This window comes from Prionailurus bengalensis, chromosome A1, assembly GCF_016509475.1.
Source record: "Prionailurus bengalensis isolate Pbe53 chromosome A1, Fcat_Pben_1.1_paternal_pri, whole genome shotgun sequence".
NCBI classification, from domain to species: domain Eukaryota; kingdom Metazoa; phylum Chordata; class Mammalia; order Carnivora; family Felidae; genus Prionailurus; species Prionailurus bengalensis.
The window spans coordinates 72,599,690-72,620,642 of record NC_057343.1 but is presented as its reverse complement, the minus strand read 5'-3'; the positions used below and the strand labels follow the sequence as shown (position 1 = coordinate 72,620,642).

Below are 20,953 nucleotides of genomic sequence, written 5' to 3'. Positions count from 1 at the left end.
TTATGTCCTTTCCATGTGGAAAAATGTTAATGAGTGGAGTTTATTTTAGCAAAGAGGAGAAAATACTACAGATACCTATTTTCCATTAATCAGTTGAGCTTAACCTGCGGTTCTTGATACGTACCCGATACTATGTAAGACAAAGAAGGTAAAAATTTTAAATACTACAAAATTTTCAAAATTTATAAAAGTTGAATATTATACTGTTTGTTTTACTAATTTAGATTGTGAAAAGAAGTCGGCAATTACTAGTTCTTCAGATTTATACTACCTGCAATATTCAAAAGGACAGCAGGAATTTTAAGACCAGCCTAGATACCTGGCCCCACCATTTGCTTTCCTGCAGGCCTTGATTAATCATGTAAGGCCTCTGCACTTCCGTACGGAGTATAATATGTACAGTAGTAATTCGCGGGGTTATTGTTCAAGTTCCTCTGCATAATGGACAATTAAATGCTTCAGGGGTTGTAAAGCACCATGTAAAATGCTAGTCATGACTCAGTATCTCTCCTTATGTCATTTTAAGGACAATTACCCTGAAAGAAATCCTAGGACACTGCACAAATCCATGATTTTTGCCTGTATTGTCACTTACAGTGTTATATGTAAAAGTGAACCCAAGCATGGCCATTTGAAAGAAAAGAGATGTTTGGATACACCTCCAGACACTTTCAGGACTAGAAAAGGATTCATTGGCTTTTGCAAATGAGTTTCTGCCATCTTTCCTTTTACTCCTGAAATTATATTTAAGTGTAGGCTCTACCGAAAGTAATTTGCTGCTGGCGTAGGCATCAGGTTCTGATGTCTGCTCTGCTTCTAATTACATTCAAGCTCATTTTGACATTTAAGCCCAATTACTTTAGTCTCGATTCAGTAAGGCTCTTCCATAGTGGTCTAAAATTTGACCAGTAAACAGGCTTTTCCCTCTCTCTCTTTTTATTCATTTAAATGGAATGCTTGGCAACAAGCACATTTTAGGAATTATAGAAATGAAATAAATAATGTGGGTTCATTTTGGAAAAAAAAAACAAAGAACTGCTTGGTCTTTTGGGACAGTATAAAAGGCAGTCACAGAATTGAAACCCCTGGTTTCAACTTTATTTCTTTCTAAATGACAAGGTATAAGGCATAATCATTTTACAGAGAGATTAATGTTTTAAATGTTTCGTTTCGTATTAACAACAAAGGGAATTGATTTCAACAGATCTCAAATTCCAAAAAGTTCATATATTGAAAGAGAGACATGCCTTCAAAACCTTTACCATTTAAAGGTCGCTAGCGACTAAACTCTCCAGACCAGGGCCCTACAACAAAATCCAGCCACTGTTCCATTTTGTTTTCAGATCCCAGTGTATGTGATAACATTGAGCACAGCACCTATTTTATTTAGCTCTCTATTATCAGTCCATTTGCTAACACCAGGATTTTTACTGTTTATTCAACAAATACTCAGATGAATCGACAGCACCAGAAGGTAATTTATCGGATCTATTAGGAACAAAACATTTACCGCAGCCTTTTCCTGTAATTTATAGGTAAGAGATAGTCTGGGAAAATGGGCTGGAAAATTTACTGTATGAAAACAAAGTTCTCCAATTGACTGCTAGTACCAATTAATAGATCATAAAATAGAGACACTTAGAGCTATAGAGGTTCTCTAGAGAATCATTTAGTTCAAAGATGAAACAAAATGATGCCATCAAAAATAACCACACTTTCAAAATCATATATCTAAAAGGAAATATCTTCTTTTTCTTTATTTAAATTTTTTTTTCTTTCACATTTATTTATTATTGAGAGACAGAGAGACACAGAGCATGAGCAGGGGAGAGGTAGAGAGAGGGGGAGACACAGAATCTGAAGTAGGCTCCAGGCTCTGAGCTGTCAGCACAGAGCCTGATGCGGGGCTCGAACTCACAAACTGTGAGATCATGACCTGAGCTGAAGTCAGTCGCTTAACCAATTGAGCCACCCAGGCACCCCAAAAAGGAAATATCTTCTAAAAAAATATGAATGGTTTATCCAATATAATATTAAGCTTTATAAAAATGGAATCATACTGTGTATGGCATAAAGAGTTTTAAGTCATAGAAACTGTATAGAAACTCTGAAATTTAAATGAGGGTAATTGAAGTTTTTCCTTGAAAGAGATTTTTTCATTTTTATTAATATTTCTTGTATGGTGCTTTCATGTTTATAAAGTACTCACACATACTTAATTTAGTTTGATTCTCAAAACAGTCTTCAGAGTGCTGCTATCATGCATTTGGGGAAGATGGGTATCAGGACCGCTAGGTGTTCTTTGCCTCACTGCTCTGCCGCTCACAGAAGGTCAAGGTCTTTATACTCAGTTCATGCAACTCCAATTTAAAAAGCACTCTTAGCTCCCCCATCTAGGAAGGTCATCTCTTGAGGGTGAGGGCAGAGATGAAGTGGATGTCGTTAGTCAGGTGACAGATGACAAAAAGTTTGGGAAAGCTTGTGGCTGGTAATGGACTCACCAAAAACATGGAAGGGGCTTGCCAGACAGTGTTGAGGCCCCTTTGGAGGCCTGGGACAAGGGAGCCTGTCTTCCTCTGCTATAAGCCCCGTCTTCAGAGCACATGGAGGGGTAAGCGCAGCCATGAAACGTCAGATTCACCTAGGAGTAGGCATTTTTCCTGAGAGTTTGCCAAAAAAGACAATCGGAGTTTGGAGAACTGGAAAAAGTGTAACTGAATTGATGGACCATCGAATTCCATCTAAACCATTAAAGAGGAATTGGAGGTAAAGAAATGGCTGCCGCCAGTGGCTTTAACGTCACAGCGCTATGTTCCAGATTTCAAACCCACAGTTTGGAGTTATGGACAGCTTAGTATAGCCACAGTAAGTGGTGGCTCTTAGAACTTTAATTTACTCTAGGTTTTTAAGTACATTTAATGTCATCTTATTGTTTTTTTCCACCCCCCACCGAACTCTCCATAAGACCTCGATCTTGACAGTCATGATTTTGCCAGCCAACATGAGATAAGTCCAACATTTGCTATTGATTGAAGTCATTTTAAATATTAAAGTTTTGAGTAGTTAAGTTTTAAATAAAAGAACTATACCACAAAGTATTAAAGGATCATGATGCTAGTAGATTTTTTAGAAGATAAAACTCCTCTACCTATTACTGCTATTTGAGTGGGGAAAAAAGAAACAAGGAGATTGAGTAGGTGACTAATTAAGGCAATTAAAACCAAAGGAGGTGTCACTTTTGTACTCAGTGAATACATCAAGCCAAGTCTTCTATTTTAGGGCTGACTGGTAGTAAGACACAGCAGGGACACTCTCAATAAGAAGGTTGAGCCACTATATAAGTTGTCAAGTGGATTTCATTTTGAAAGCACATCTATTGTAGAGAAAGAGTTCCCGAAACCAGCTAGAGCTAGAGAAAGTAGATGCAAATTATATTGTAAAATGAAAGCTGTATGTCAATATGGGTTGTATTCTTCACCACATTTAAAATTTTTTTAAGTGTCTATTTTTAAAAAGATGAATATCTGTTTTACATGTATTTGAATACAAAAGATAAAAGGCATGTTAAGTGAAAAGCAATTTTTCTGTCCACACAAAAACCTGTATGAGGATGTTCACAGCAGCATTATTCATAATGGCCAAAAAGGTGGAAACAACCCAAATATACATCAACTAATGAATAGATAAACTGTGGTATGTCCTTATAATGAAATATCAATTGGCAATAAAGGGAATACAGTGCTGATGCATACTACAACATGCATGAACCCTGACCACGGATTGTATGATGGAGATGTTGAGAACCGGCAAATCCAGAGAGACAGAAAGTATAGTGGTTCCTGAAGGCTGCAGGAGGGAGAAATGGGGAGTGATTGCTCATGGGCACATAGTTTTTGAGGGGAGGGGGAGGTAATGAACTGTTCTTAAACTAGGGGTAATGTCATACAACTCTGTGAATAAACTAAAAACACTTAATTGTAGACTTTAAAAGATGAATTTTATGGTACACAAAATATAATATATCTCAGTAAAGCTATTACTTTAAGAAGTTCAAATTGAGTATCTACCCCCCCCACTTCCTCCGCATTCTGTCCTCTACATTCCAGTCCTCAGAGTACCAAGTTTATTTTATAGGCTTTCAAGCATTTTGAGGCCCACAAGAACACATCTAGTTTGTATATTACAAATGGGATCATACTGTATATTCTGCTCGATATATGTTGACTAAAACCTGAGGTGTTTACCCATCCTACTTTTTAAAAATATTTAAATATTGTTTGACCTAAATTTATATTCACACCTACTCAAAACCCAAAACATGCACTGGGGCATCAAGTTATCAAAGGGCATCCACGATATGCTTTTGAAAGGGTTATGAACTGCTTTGCAAGGCCCGGACAAAGACTTGTAGCCTGTTTATTTCAGCATAGGGTGATCCTTGCTTTGCTGTCTCACCTAAGTCTAGGTAGGTCTGTCAGAAAGATCAAGGGAGGGGCGAATGGGTGGCTCAGTCGGTTAAGTGTCCCACTTCGGCTCAGGTCATGATCTCGCACTCCGTGGGTTCGAGCTCTGCGTTGGGCTCTGTGCTGACAGCTCAGAGCCTGGAGCCTGCTTCGGATTCTGTGTCTCCTTCTCTCTCTGACCCTCCCCCATTCATGCTCTGTCTCTCTCTGTCTCAAAAATAAATAAACATTAAAAAAAAAATTAAAAAAAAAAAAAGAAAGATCAAGGGATCCCTGGGACCTTGAGAGAGAAAAGGATGTCTTGTCATTGATAAACCTATCTCTGCCACCAACAGTGTGGCATGGGCCCTTGGTGGCCCTGGTGGCAGCTGGTCTAGGAGACATTGTTCACCCCATCTGTGATTGACATTCAAGGGCATTATTTGGAACAAAAGAGAAGTTATAAAAATACTTTCTTATTCCTCCCTCTTTGGTCTTATTTTTATTCAAGTTCCCCAGTCTCAGTTTATGACAGGAAAGTATAGCTCCAAAATGTAGGGCTACTTACAGGGAAACTATTAGCTGTGTTAGTAGTAATATCCGGGAATATTGAGAATAAATGTGGAACTGAGACCAAGAACCACGGTGAGATTTAGCGGGATTTCCTCACAGGTTGGATGCAGAAACCGAAAATGTCTGTGAGGTCATTGGCCTGAGTAACTTGGAGAATGAGCTGATATTTCCTGAGATGGGAAGGAGACAGAGGGAACAGATTTGGGGAATAGAGCATGAAGGGTTTGATGTGGAACATCTAATGCTTGAGATTCCTGTCTGATAGACATTCAAGTGGAGAAGCAGAGTCGATTCCGGATGTGAGGCTGAAGCCATCAGTATATAGATGGTATTTAAAGCATTGGGATGAGTGAGTTGAACTAGTTAGTTAAGTGTTGAGAGGCACAAAAGAGATCTGAGGACTGAGCCCTGAGGCTCTGCAGCATTTAGAGATTACGTGAGAAGATGCCAACAAAGGAAACTGAGAAGGGCTGATGGTGAATTTTGTGTCTCTCTCCTGCAGTGCTCAGGACATTCAGTGACTCCAGGACCCTGTTCTCTATGCTTAGACGTGTTTTCTCCTGCATCACCCCTGGAACAGCTCTCCTCATCACAATCCTGCCTTGTGGCTTTCTCCCCCTGCTCTGGTCCCACCCTTTGTTTTATTCCCACACACCTGAGGGATGTGATGCACTCCAATTAGAAAAAGGTGGTCACTGAGCTGGTGATTTTCAAGACCTTCCTTCTCCACTTGGTGAATATCATTGCCATGTCTACTCAGTGTGTTTTCTTTCCCTCTTAATTCCTGTTCATTCGGAGACGTTTGCTTCCTTGTTTTATCAACATACTCATAACTCTGACTTTTTAATGATCCCTCTTGTTCCTACTGACCTGCACAGCTTGTCTTCAGTTGTTCACCTCCAGATGCTACTGCCAGTATTGTGATTTTTCTCTGTACCTTCCGCTAGAGGTTCATTAGAGATGTTTTTGATTGGTTTAGTTCTTCCCTGATGGAGCAGAGTTGTTTGTTCCTGATCACCTCAAAGGCCATTCTTTAGTTAACTGCTCATCCCTGATCCAGTTAGTACCTCCAGGCACCTTCAGTGTGAACAGGGCCTGACCTGTATAGTGGTGTTTAACATGTGATTGTGTCATTTAAAAAAAAAAAAAAGTAAGAGGACTTGTAAACAAAGTTGTTTACCCCTATTTACATCTGTAGGTTTGGACTTGAGGAGTAAAATCGCAAAACCACAGACCTTCTGTCCCTAAAACCTAAGGAAACAAATGAAACAGTTAATTATCAGCCTGAAAAAATTATACAGCAACAACCACACAAAGGCAAAGCCACAGTTTCATACCATTATCTTTGAATAGCAGCTACTAAGGAGGGAGGAAAGCTGGGAGAAAGAGAGAGAGAGTCAAAGAGGGAGGATTCACTCTTGAAGCTCATGCCTTAAGCCTGTTTTCCAGACATTGAGAAGAAAATAAATTGGAAAAGCAAATCTTAAAACACATCCTCCTCTCCTTCTGTTTGAGGAGACTTGACCACGGAAGCATGCACAAGCCTGAAAAAAGACGAGAAACCCCCCAGTGTAGAAGTGACTAGTTCCAGCCCTTTTACAAGAGGCAAAAGAAACTGCTAGATCTCACCATTTTATTTTTCCAAGACAGAAAGAAAGCTTGAGAGTGAAAGCAAAATAATCATGATTTCCAGAAACGAATTGTCTCCCATGATACACAAAAATTTAGCATAGTGAGAGTATGAGGAGAAAAGAAGAAAACAGAAGCCACAAGGGGACAGGCGGCCCTGGGAGCAAGAGCCCCTCTTGTATTCTTTCTCCTCACAGAGAACCCAAAATGGCAGAATCAGCCTGTCTGTCCTCCCCTGGAGCCAGTGCTGGGAGAGTGAGGTCTGGAAGAGCCCATGATCTGAGGATGCGAACACCAGAGACTGACAGGCTCTGGCAGCAATAAGGATTTCTGAATAACTGAACTGAAGAAATACCTGAAGCCTGATCTTTCGAGCATGACTTCCCATAGCGTAGCTAATACTTCTGTCCCTGCAAACCCCTCTTCTCATACTGAGACAGCAAAGCAGAGAGAAGAAAACCCAGCTGACAGTGAAACAGGACTCACAACCAGGCCTGAGATTTGGGGTCACTTTCTGACACCGTAATAGAACAAAAGATCTAGACAAAGTTAATTGTATTTCAGGAGGACAGATATCATATGTTTTCACTCATATGTGGATCTTGAGAAACTTAACAGAAGACCATGGAGGAAGGGAAGAGAAATAATTTCAAACAGAGAGGGAGGAAGGCAAACCGTAAGAGACTCTTAAATATAGAGAACAAACAGGGTGGATGGGGGGTGGGGGAGAGGGGAAAATGGGTGATGGGCATTGAGGAGGGCACTTGTTGGGATGAGCACTGGGTGTTGTATGTAAGCAATGAACCATGGAAACTGACCCCCAAAAACCAAGAACACACTTTACACAGTGTATGTTAGCCATTTTGACAATAAATTATATTTTAAAAAGAATAAGAAGAAAGTTCAAAGCAAAGATTCTGACCACCATGGAGCAAATCTAGAAAGCAATTAGTCCACATTAAAACAGGTGATAAGAAGACTCCAAGAAAAATATCCGAGAGCAAGAATCCAATGGTTTTGGAGTAACAGAAGGTTTTGGGAAGAACATCTACAGCAGCATAAGAGTGGAATTTATTCCAAACAATAGATAAAATTCATGAGAATTTGGAAAGTATAGGAAATAGAAGGGGGGGAGGTATGTATTTCTTTTTCCAACAAAATCTGTCAAAACCAATCAGAAAATCTCAACCAAGCAAAACTAAACTTAACTGAAAATTGTGTAAGAAAGCAAGATTCAAATAAAATGCATGAAACTAAATCAGATTCTGAGCAATTAGTGGAAAGTGAGAAAGGGAGCATTTACCTGGAGCATTGACCTTCTGGTACCGTATACCTCATAATACTGGAGCCCTGGAGAAGGAAGTAAGATCTGAGAGCATTACCCGACTCAACAGTGAACAATATTTTTATAGTCAACTTATAGTTTATCAATCTGTTGATTATAAATGTACTGGCAAGCATGAAAGACCAGTTAGGACTAAGAAGTGTGCTTAGGCATATAGCTGTAGTCTGCAGTTTATCACCCATTAAGAAACTCATCATCAGGTTTCTTTACTATACAGTATTTTAATGATATGACATCACCTTGATTAAGCTTTTGAAAGGTAATATTAATTAGCTTAACAAGAAGTGTGTGGAAACTATATAAGTAGAAATATTTTCTCAGAATCATGAATAAAAAGTTAATAAATTGAAAGGTAAACATTTCTATGAGATTGGAGAATATTAGTTTTTCTTAGATTAATGTAATCTCAACAAATAAAACAAGAGGATGTTTTGAGGAGTTAATATGTAAAAGTAAATAAAAGAATTCTGAAAACAGAAGTTTATGGGGAACAGCTAGGAACCCTAGCTTTTTAAATTCATTACGATGTTTTAAATTCATTAATCAAATTATTAATTTGTTTTAATCATTATTAAAGTGAATGTACAGTTGTTAGGCAATTTGGAGTGAGATAGATTGATGGAAAAGAATAAAAATTTAGAAATAGAGCTGAAATTGTCTGAGTATTCAGTTTATGATAAGAGGTATTTCAGATTAGTGAAGAAAAGATAAATTTTTTTTCAATTATATGTGCTGAGTCAGCTGATCATCTATTAAAAGAAAAAATAAGATTAATTCTTATCTCACTTCTTATACCAAAATAAATTCCAGATACAAACTGATTTAAATGTGACTTCTGGTTAAGCATGTTAAACATAATAAACTAAAACTACTTCATAAAAGTATGGGTGCATTTACGTCCAATCATCCAGTGAGAGAAGTTTTTTACCTTAGATAAAAGAATAGCAAATTAGACCACATAGAAATGTAAAATTTATGTTCACAAAAATACCACAAATGGATTGAGGAAAATACTTTAAACATATATAACAGATAAAAGATCCATTTTCTTAATTTATAAAGAGCTGGTAGAAGCCATTAAAGAGGGACAAGAGGTCAACAGGATAGGAAAATGACGTTAAGTAGAGACAAGGAGCTCAGAGAAAACAACTTCCTCCAGCCCTTTGTTCATGGCCCCCTTCTTCCCCATTTAAGTCCTTCTCATTTTCATCATGACAATCACTTGCCATCATTTTCCCCAAACAGTCTTGCCTCACCCAAGAGGAGTACATTGATACTTCTAACTGGCTCATGATAGCTTTACCACAATTCTCTTATATACCATGTTTTCCCTTTTGCCTTTTCTTACAGTTGGTCATTTTCATCTTTTTCTCTAATCTTGATTATAAATTTCTCAGTAGAAGAAACTGTGTCTTCCTCATCTCAGTCCCCAACACATCAAGCCTTCAGTAACCACCAATAACCCACATTTAAATAAATACACTAAGCAGGCTCTTCAAGGGACACAGATTCCATTGACAATATAAATATAAGTAAGTGTACTTGAGTCACATCTCCCAGTCGTTGGGATTTAATTTCTGGATAAGATTTCAACAAAACTGACATAGCAGCCTTCATGCCAGGCACAAATTAATTTTCAGCCCGTGATTGAAATATTTCATGGCGCTACTTTTTGTTGGTTTATTCAAGGAAGCAGCTGGAAACACATGAATCGCGTTGTAACAAAGCATTGCTCTCAAATATAATTCACAGCATCTTACAACATGCACTTTCAGGTGGCTGAGCTGTGCAGAAAGGAGATTTTTTTTTCTTCTGAGACTCTGAAAAGAGTGGAAGATAACCCCTGTGTTCTTGCCCACATTGCTTATCTGCCAGCAACAGGTTACAATCCCATTGCTCCATGTTCCCTAACATTTACTGAATGTATAATAGCTGAGTATTCATGAAAGCTAATGCAGTGGATGAAAACAAATTAATTTGGTTGGTCCCCAAGGCAGTTGAAAGGTACACCTGCATTTTTTGGTCTCTAGGTACCAAGAATAAATGTTGGATTTAATCACAAGCTGGCCTGTCATTTTGGGGGAAAGGAATTCATGTCGGGTGAAATTCTGTTTATACTGGTAGATGTGTTGACTCTTCCCCTTGTGCTGTTGAGTCTTGAGGATGTACACACACTTTCACATTGGTGACGTCTTCATTGAAGAAAATACAGCAGTCTGATATTTTTATGTGAATTGTCTTTGAAATTTGTGTTCCTTGTCTTTGGATGTAATAAATATGTGACAGAAACATACACAGAGGGAAAAAGTAATGTCCTCAATAAGTTTTGGCATTCTTAAGAAGTTAAATGACGCATTGCAAAATCTGAAGCATTTTTCGGATGAGTTAGGACTAATATTCTCTTAGACGCCCTGGCAAAGAAAGTATTATATTGTCTGTCCTTGGCGATGCTGAGTTCAAGCATCAATAACAGCCTACTTCATGCTTACAGGAACAAAACACGTTGTAGGTAATGAGGTTATAAAAAATTAACTCAAGGAGATGTTAAGTGTTTCACACATAGACAAAGGATAGGTGGAAAAACTTATCTCCTAGTAAAAGAATCACTTACCAATTAATTGCTCCTTTGTTCAAATGAGTCCGCTTTGTGCTGGGATTGAATGTCGTACTTCTAAAACAGTTAAAATTTAAGTGTCCCTAGGAAAGGAAACTGCCAAGAGTGTGTACTGTGTGGGGTGCAGCCTGGAAACTAGTAGATTCAAGACCTCACTGAACATGGACTGCAGTGCTTGGAAAAGAACTTACTTTGGAGTCATAATGACTCAGTGGTACTTGTTACTGCCACACATTAATAGAGTGACTTTGAGCTAATCACCAATCATCTTTAAGCCTCATTTTCCTTATCTTCTAAAAAAAAAGGGCAGAGTAGATTTTCTGTAGGGTTCATTTTGTCTCTAAGATCCTATCAGTGTAACAGGGCTTTTTATTTTGGGCCTGTCCATCTCTGTATTATCCTGGACCTTATTTCTTGGAATCTGAGAATCCAATTTACATCTTCATTGTACTAAAGCCTATAAAGACATTTTTAAAGAGTCACTGGATTACAATTGTCACTTTCTCCAGACATCATTATCATAATAAATCCTCATTAAGAAGCATTTATTGTTCACTAATGTATGTAAGATACACGAGTCAGAGATGTACATGTAATCATATATTTAATAAGAAAAACTTGTAAGAATAGAACTAGCCAAAGTCTTTGCAGAGAAAGTATGAGTCTTTTAGCTTGGCTAGATTTTGTGGGAATGCTCTATTTTATTTATTTATTCATTTTTTTTTTATTTATTTAGGTCTTGGCCTCTTTCATGGTCTTGAGTATGCACCCTGAAAATAATAAATAAAATCATGAAAATATGTTTGTCTTTATTAAGTCTCTTGGTATGGTAATACCATTTAGAAATGTTTCTTTTTTAATGAGTCTTGTGTTTTTAATATAACTGAAATAATTTGATGGATGGGTACTATAAAAGTAAAATCAAGGCTATTATTCTCATATGCCTGTAGACAATCAAATGCAATTCGCTATAAAAATAAGTTGCACTTAGCAACAGAAAAAAAATACAGTTATTTGTAGGAAATGTTAAGCAACTCATTAGCTTGCTTCGAGGAAAAAAAAGAAAGTCAAATAAAAAGATGTCTTTTTATTTTATTTTATTTTCTCAACAGTATTTACCACCAACAAGGCTAATATTAATTCAGGGTAATTATTATTAATAATAATTCAGGGTGATTATTTTAGTTTTCCACACTGAATAGTTAGATATCAGCCTTAAGGATCTTTAATTCTCAGCTCTTTCCCCTCTGTGGAATTAAGGCTGTTCTCCCAATCAATCAGATAAAAATCAATAATATTGAGATCGAAGTCCTCAAACACCACAAACTAGTTTTAAACTGCATGCAAGTCTGAACTGGTGTTTAATGCCTCCATTCTCTTCCTCCATAGGCGTTTATGTCCATGTTCCAGATCCTCACCCAGGAAGGATGGGTAGACGTAATGGACCAAACCCTAAATGCTGTGGGACACATGTGGGCACCTGTGGTAGCCATCTATTTCATTCTCTATCACCTCTTTGCCACTCTGGTGAGTTTAGCATTTCTTGTCAATTATATCTTAGTACCGTAGTGGGGTAAGCATCAACCGGTTTCTGTGGCCTCTTTTCAATGTCAAAACGAGAGTCGGAGAACCAGTGTAGAGTAGTCCGGGCACATGAGGTTTCTTCCAGTCTAAATTTCTATGACTCCAACTGCTTGAGGAACTAGATTCCAAATTTGACTAAGAGGAGGGCTCCATCCTATACTCCAATGTCTGCCTGAGGGAACACGAGATAAAACATAATGAAATCCCATATTCAAGTACATGGTTAACCATCTCTAAGTGTTCCCAGAACTATGTCATTATTACTGCTGCTGCTATTATTGTTATTTATAAGGTGGGGACACACTCTTCAGTTTCACTGCTTCCATTCCAAAGCTGAGATTAAACTGAAGACCTTGACTCTAGGGTGCAGTTAGAAGTCAGCTCTGTGTTTCTGGGCTGTGTGGCTGAAAGAAACACATGAGAAAAAATTAAAACACAGAGTCACAAATATTGCAAAAAGCATCATGAAAACAAAATACCAAAACCCGGGAAAAATTGACTTCTATCACACAAAGAGAATTTTCTTTTCAATGCATGTGCATTAAACAGAAAGAAAAAGGTTGTGAAATATGGCCTTGACATAGTAAGGGATGCAATTCTCAGATCTTTCTAATGGCCACAGTACATCCCCTTATAATAAATGTGTGTGTATTTAAGAAGCAAACTTAAGCTCTATTATGTTAAAAGTTCTAGTGTAAGGACCCAAAATGTTATCCTTTATCAGAAACACATGAAATTAAAAAAACAAAAAACAAAAAGCCCTGCTGTTGCTAAAAAGCAGAACGTTTCATAATTTCATTCCTAATATTTGGAACAACCAAGGTAGGCAGTGTTCCCACTTTACAGATGATGAAACTGAGGCTTACAGATGATGAAACACACCCAACATCATGTACAGTGTAAATGCTAGACCCAGGACGTTCCCATGTCTTCCTGGTCTCATAGCCTGTGGTCAGGCAGCTACGTTGTTATTTCCTAAGATTGTGAAGTTTAGCATTATCACTGAAAATGTCTTCCTGGAATCAAACCTCTCTCCAAGAGTCACTAAAATAAGACAAATTACAAATGGGCACTAAGATTCCTTCCAATTCTAAATGTGAACTAAATAGGTGCTTCAGAAACTAGATGTGTTCAAGGTTGCATTTGCTATAGGCAGAACCTTTCTTTCCAAAGGGAGCACATAGGTCAAAAAGTGTATAGGAATACATTGTTACATGGTGTAACGTTTTAGGTTCAAACCGTAGAACCACATAGAAATAGTTTTGGCATTTTTTACGTGGGGTGACTTTTAAAATATGCACAAAAGGAGAGAACCTTCTGCAGAAGGAATGGAGGCCTGGTTTCCAGAGCCAAATCCACCTGCGCCTCATGACATTGGCCCTGAGGGCTTTGCATCCTGTCTTCTGGGACCTTTAAGTCTATCTCATTCATCCATCCATCCATTCATTCATCCATCCACACACCCATTTGTCAATTCAACTAATGTTTATTAAGTACCTACTCTGTTTAAGTTCCTTTATAACTATGAAATAGCTTGGAGACTATTGATCATAGTTAAAGGTAGGATAGATATGATTGAAATCATCTATGTATAGTAATAATCTAATTGTTCTTCTATTAAAACAATATATTTGTTTGCTATCCTCATGGCAGATGTTTCACACAAATTTGATCCTTTGGTGAAAGTCTCACGCAATACGAAAGCAAGAAGAAAAATGATTCGGCCTAGTAAACTGTTTATACCAAACCAACGCAACCTCTCTGTTGCGTTGTATCTGAAAATGAGGGTAACGATGCCCCACATACCTACTTTCCAAGATGCCATCTACATGGGAGCTGTATTTTGGGGGATGTTTTAGCCATGGGATAAGAGGGTGATCACAGCTACCACCAACACTGAGTTTAAATAAGATGTTGTGTGCATTTAAAGCTATACATTAATAAAGGCTAAACATTTAATATGTTCAGATGCTTTTAATTTATAGAAGTAAAGTATTACTGATCAATTTAAAGCATCATTGATGCCCATTCCTAGACCGAGTCCTTCTCTGCCTTAATGTTTCCTTCTTCCGCCCGTACCATGTCTCCCAGATAATGACTGGGATGTATTTGGTATGAATCTATCGTCCAGTTTTAAATCATATTTTACTGAATTTAACATGCTATTAACTATAGGAAGACTCTTATTTTGGCTAACATTAACAAGAAACAACAATTAAACCAAACACACATAGATAAGTTGCATGCCAGTTTTAGACTGTTGAAATGTAAAAATAAACGTGTGTCTAAAAATCCATGAAATGAAGTAGTTTCCCACATATATATGTATCCATCAAAAATATGTAATGTTTTAAATTTAAAGTTATAACCTACAAACAGTTTATACCATTAGTTTTTAAGATTTATATTAATTTTCCAGTTGAGAAGCTATGCTCCAGTGCCCTGATGGCTGTCCCTGGGAGGCATGTCCCTGTACACTTTTCTCACTGCTATGGCCACACAGCATGCTGAGGCCAAGTCATATTTGATCATTGTTTCTCTCCTTAAGATCATTAGTAGCAGCAATTTTCAGGGTAAATGGGATCAAACTCCACACACATTCCCCAAATACTGTTTTTGAAATCTTTTTATCCTAATGTACATAAAGTTCGTTAGTATATATAATCATGAATATATGGAATATGACTGACTGTCATATTTGTTTATCAGTCCTTCCTGGTGGATATTTAAGTTGTATTCCAATGTTTTGCCCTCACAATGTTGCAACTAATACATGTATACATTGTGTCCACTTGTGTGAGTGTTTCTCTAGGTTATATGCCAGAAAGTAGAACTCCAGATCCTGGATCCTGCCCAGATGGCTCTATAGCATGGGTCTGCAAGCCCATGTATCAAATCTGGTCCACGGGCTTATTTATGCAGCCCTTGAGCAATGCACAGGAGTGGTTTGTGCATTTTAAAATTACTATATAAGTACGCATAGAATATCATCAGTGTTGCCTCTCGGCCCTCAAAACCTAAAATATTCACTGTAGGGACCTGACACTTGCTGAGCCCTGTTCAATGGGCAAGCTATACTAGCTCACCCTCCCAAGTGCCGCAGTTGAGAACCCCATGTTCTTCCTTCCTCATGTATAGTTGACGTGGTTAGGCTTAAGATTATGACAGTCTGATGAGTTGGATGGTAGTATCACTTGGCCTTTAGCTTGCATTTTTGCATTTCAGTAGTTGTTGATAAGGGAGCACTTCTTCATATGCTTACTGGCCATCTTTGTGACCCACCCAATCATATTGTAAGCTTTACCTGTTTTTCTAAAAGCTAGTTGGTCTTCTTACAATGCATTTGTCGGAGTACTACATATCCTGTGGGATAGTAGTCCCGTGACTGCTGTAGGAGTTGCAAATTTCCTCTGTTAGGCAGCATTTTGTTATTTCAATTTGCCTCTGATGGCTTTTGACATTATATTTTGACATGGTCAAAACCATCCGTTTTTCACTTACGGTCAATATTTATTCTGGATTCATGCTTAGGAAATTCTTTCCCACCCTGATGTGGGAAAAATATTCTCCTCTGTCTTCTAATTGTTTTAAATTTCTGGTCTTTAAGGAATCTTAACGTACTGCTTGTATATAGTGTGAGCCAGATAAAATACACTGCTGCAAGAAAACTCAAAGGTTTTTCTTAACCAGACTTATGTGAAGTGTTTTAAGCTTTGAGATATTTGGTTGGGTTCTCTGATTATGAAATCTAAAGCCAAAAGGACAACTACTCAGATTTTTTAAATTTATAAATGATTTTTTTAATGTTTTTAATTTTTTTAAGTTTATTTATTTATCTTGAGAGAGACAGAGCAAGATAGAGAGACAGAGACAGAGACAGAGAAAGAGAGAGAGAATCCCAAGCAGACTCTGCACTGTCAGCATGGAGTCCAGTGTGGAGCTCGAACCCATGAACCACAAGATCATGATCTGGCTGAAACCAAAACCGACCAAGCCTCCCAGGCGCCCCTATAAATGATTTTTTTTTTAATGAGACCTAATTAATTCACTGAAAGAAGGCACTCCACAAGACATGAAATCTGAGTGTCCCTTTCATACTATACTACCCAAAAAGTCTTGGGACCAAAGTCACTTTGCCAGTTCACTTGAGATTTTGCCTAAAACGTGATCAGCAGTTGCTCTGCTTTTCTGGACATCCTCCAACCCACAGTCACTATGACAGGCTCTACAATGTTAGCCCAATCTGATTTAGCCCAGTTTTCCTGAATCTCAACTGCTGTGTCTAAGTACTAACCTACATCCTGGCCAGCTTGGCAAAGAGCTCAATCCCTCCCCTTTTTGAGTCTGTACCTAGTACAGAAGTAGGACAAGTAAACACAGACCAACCAGCCAACCAACAAACAAATAAAACCTGTGATTTAAGACCTACTGACGCAAGTGATAAAAGGCTGTGGCTTGCCTTCTATTAGGGCCCACATAATACTTCTGATTCCCGCTCATTCCAGCCCTACCTGATCTGAAATAGTTAAAATATTGGCAGTAAAACAGCTGGAGACAGTCTGTGGATTGACAGATAAAATATGTGGATGGAGGCCCTAGGCCTGTGTTAAATATGCATCACATCCCCTTAAAGTTAAAATCTCCATTCCATAAGCCTGTCTTTAGGCTTGAACTTAATTAAAATGAGCATTTTTCTTAAATTGTATGCTTCTTTTTGCAAAATACTACAAAGCATTTTAATCCAAATGAAAAAAAAAAAAAAGTCCACATAAATATACAAGCTCTGATTTGTTTTTTATCCACACTGGCCAAGTCGCGCTGCACAAGCCAGGGAGTCCCTGATTTAGTCTTTTCAAGGACAGGCATATGCCAGGCAGCAAAATAAGAAAAAAAAAAATGTTTGGCTGCAGTTTGTTCTGGAATAAAAAACAGCAGGCTATTCCATCGCCCCCTGGGGGCACCAATTTGTCAGCCCACAATGAAAATCAAGCTTAAGTGTATAGCAAATGCATATTCATAACCATTATCTATTGTCTCTTTAAAATGTCTCTCTCATCCACCAGGTATTTATTCTGTATTTCTGTCCTGACTGATTGCGGTTTGCCCAGTGCTTGTGAAATTCGTCTCCCCCCCCCCCACCCCCCACTTTTGCCAATGATTAGGCGATAAGGGCTATTGAAGACTTACCCAGTTGAAAGACTCTATTTTTTTTTTTTTGCTCAGTGTTTTTCCCTTTATTATTGTTTCAAAGGAAAGCCCTGTGATGTGAATACTGAAAGAGAGAAAATGTAATTAAGCGTTCATTGTGGATAGTCTTTTTGTTACCTTTGAAGTGCTTAAATTAACACAGCAATCTCTTGATTTTGCTTCTGTAGTGGCAGTTTTCTGAGAATAGTCATATTTTGCTGACAAAAATGGCATTCCAAAGTGTAAATTAAATAACTTGATTTTATAGAATTCATTTAAAAGTGCATCTGTGTTGAACATACCCCATTTTACATTGCTCTGATTGCATTTGACTTTTTGTTGACCTGTGTAAAAAACGAGATTGTTTCCAACACAGCTTGTGAGACAACTTAGGATAGTGTGATTCTAAATGGTGAAAAGGAAAAAGAAAAACACGGGATTATGGGGTGTTGACCAGGTGCCTGCTGTGCTCCTGTTGTATGCTTGAAAATAATTTTTAAAAAGGAATTATTAATAAAGCTCATTGTAGAGAGAGAAATAAAACTAAAGGTGACATTTCAGCTAATGGGCTATTGTTAAGCTGCATCAGAGGGAAAAGAAAGTAGTACAAGTTCACTTTGAAGAAGTGGGAAGGGAACGGGGAAGATTTGGAGGACAAGGACAAGACTATATGCAGAGTTAGAGAGAATGCAAAATAGAGGTAGACATTCTCAGCCAAGAAAACCCACTCAAAAAATGGTAAGGCCACCCTCTTTCAAGATAAACCATGACTTTCAGTAGTCTGAGTCATGCTGCCCCAAAAGTTGAGTCTTCGGTAGAGGAGAACCTTGTTGTGCTGAGCAAAATGGTCTTGTCACAAGAAAACTGGAGGCAATAATGATACTGGGGAACACACCTGCTTCCGTAATTTGTCAAATTGTGCTAAAATGTGTTCTGGGTAAAAGGAAGGAAAACAGATTGTCTACGGTTGAATGTACAAAACTTAAAACATAGCAAATACCTAGCAAACCCTTAGCTCAGGAGAATCTGGCTTTTTCAGTACAATGTAAGGAGTGAGAACAGCAGTTAGAGAAGGATAGAGAGGCCATAGGATTTAATGGTAGCTGAACACCTGTTAAGACACTGGGACAGGAGCCATATTGAACCCAGAAATGGATGCTTTGAAATCCACTAAGCTAGAAGGTCAAAAATCTCACTAGTATGTTGGTATGTCATTCATAAAAATTCTAGGAACGAGATTGGATGGCCCCCCAGAGATTTAATATGGCATTTTCCCCACTAAATGTATTGTCAATGCTAAAAATATCTTGAGCAAACTAGAAGAATTTGGTACCTGTGATATTTTAATAGTTATTCTACACTTTTTTCATTGAAATTGGTGATTTGTAGTGTATCAGTGTTGCTCAAAAATAAGGAGGTACATGTATTACATCAGTTGTATATTACATAGTAGAACAAATACTTGTGTTGCTTATTAATATAATGGAAAGTTATATAGCTCTCTTAAAAAGTGACTAGTAGCCAATGCCCAAAAATATACAGATGAACTTCTTTTTCTAAAGCATTGAACAAATTAAATACCACTGTGTTGAAAGTATATGTGTGCCCTAACAAAGCTCAAGAGAAAATGAAAGGATAGACCATTAGCCTCTTTTGCCCCTGAAAGTACATCATTCAGAAAAATTGTGATGTAGTATTCTGTGCCACATTATAAATCCAAGTATTATGTAAATCCAAATATTAAAAAAAAAAAGTAAATAAAGCAGAGCAGGTTAATTGCATAATTTAGAACTGGCCAAGTGTAAAGGTAAAAGCGTTCCATGGAAATGAGGAAGTTCTTGTGAATCAATGTGGTGAGTCCCTGTAAAAAACCTATTTATTCTAGCAATAACATTTTAATATACACCTGTGAATCACACATATTGGCTACGGAAAACCCTTTGGCACACACATGTGGCGCCTGTGGGTAAACACTGACTGAAAATAAGATTCAGACGTCAATGTAATGGGTTCAGATTCCGATAAGCATCACCTCAGCTTTCTATAAAAACAGAACAAAAAAGTGCAAAAGGAAACTGGGAGAACTGGGAACTGTTCTTGCTTTCAGAACTAGGATTTGTCCCCCATTCCTATGACTTTGTCAGGGCGGTGGAGGGGTTGGGGTTTTGGAATAGCCTACACCAGATCAGCGTCCCACTCAGCCCACCTGTGCACAGCACCGGGTCTGTAGGAGAAGAGTGTCTCACTGACAACGTGAATTAAATAAAACAGGAGCCGAGCTGCCACCCTCCCTTCACTTCTATTTCTTTATCACAGTGGTTATTGCCACCTTAGTCGAGTCTGAGAAAAGAACCACAAAGTAATTCTCACCTCCTTGCAATCGGCCACAGCTCAGCCCTGCCTCTCCTGCACCTTCTGTTTCCATTCCAAACAGGCAATCAAAGCCAGACGTCGTCGGTCACCTCTCACTCTAAGTGCCAAGGTGCCACCTTATCACAGTGCTTGGCAACAAGGACCAGGCTAAAAGTCCATATCCAAATGGAGTTTTGGGAGGAAATGAGAGCTCCACACAGATTTTTCAATACAGATTCTGCATGTGCCATCATGTTGTCAGGTTAATTAAGCAGCAACACCTAAACAGAGATATTTGTTGAATGAATTTAGGTTTAATGACAGTTGAAAGCAAGCTTTCAACTTTCTTTTACATTATTCTTGAATTTGTTGTCCAAACCCCTCCCAGCTGCTTCGTCCTGTGGGTGTGGGCCTTTCAATCCTCAGAGCCCTTTCATCGAGTTTGCTAGCAAAGCCAAACCTTTTCCTTTTGGAGTCTTGCCTTCTCTCTACCTTGAAAGCCAAACTCCCAGCTACATGGGAAACCTTATATATTTAACTTTTTTTTTTTTTACATTTTACTTATTTTTGAGAGAGCGAGAGAGAGACAGAGCCCAAGTGGGGGAGGGGCAGAGAGAGAGGGAGACACAGAATCCGAAGCAGGCTCTAGGCTCCGAGCTGTCAGCACAGAGCCCGACGCGGGGCTTGAACCCACAAACCATGAGATCATGACCTGAGCCAAAGTCGGACACCCAACCGACTGAGCCACCCAGGCGCTCCAAAACCTTATATATTTAATAGCCCTTTGTCAAACTGTACTTTATGCTGTGTAGTTACTGTTTCAGTGAACCAATTTAAAATAACTACATTATGCATTAAAAATTACATTTGGGAGGACAAATTTAACAGAGAGGAAGCAAATGTCATCGCTTAGTGATTATTACAGCCTCCCTCTCATACCTGCCAACCTCCCAGCCTCCCTTGGTGGCATTTGGGCCAACTGCCACCCCTCCATCCTACCTCTCTGGCCTCTGGTGGCAGTGCTCTGTGATACTTAACTGCTCACCTGGCCCCTAATAAGCCACATGTTCCCAAGGCCTTGTCTTTGCTCATGCCACCTGGAAATCCGTTCTCATAATTCTCTTCCTGCGAAAATCATCTTTTCTCCTTAGTATCTTGATATCTTAGTAGCACAGGATTGGACCCTATCAGTGCCTCACAATCTTAAATAAGTAGCACTCAGAAGAC

The 20,953-nt window shown here is 38.4% G+C and overlaps 1 protein-coding gene across 5 annotated transcripts in view; it reads left to right on the top strand.

Moving 5' to 3' along the window:
- The window catches only part of NALCN (sodium leak channel, non-selective), a 317,213-nt gene that overhangs the window by 174,865 nt on the left and 121,395 nt on the right, over positions 1-20,953 (top strand). For all 5 annotated transcript variants that reach the window (XM_043582614.1, XM_043582617.1, XM_043582618.1 and 2 more), the window contains one exon: positions 11,993-12,130. In XM_043582614.1, the coding sequence (XP_043438549.1) occupies positions 11,993-12,130 (138 nt within the window). The remainder of the gene's footprint in view (positions 1-11,992; positions 12,131-20,953) is intronic.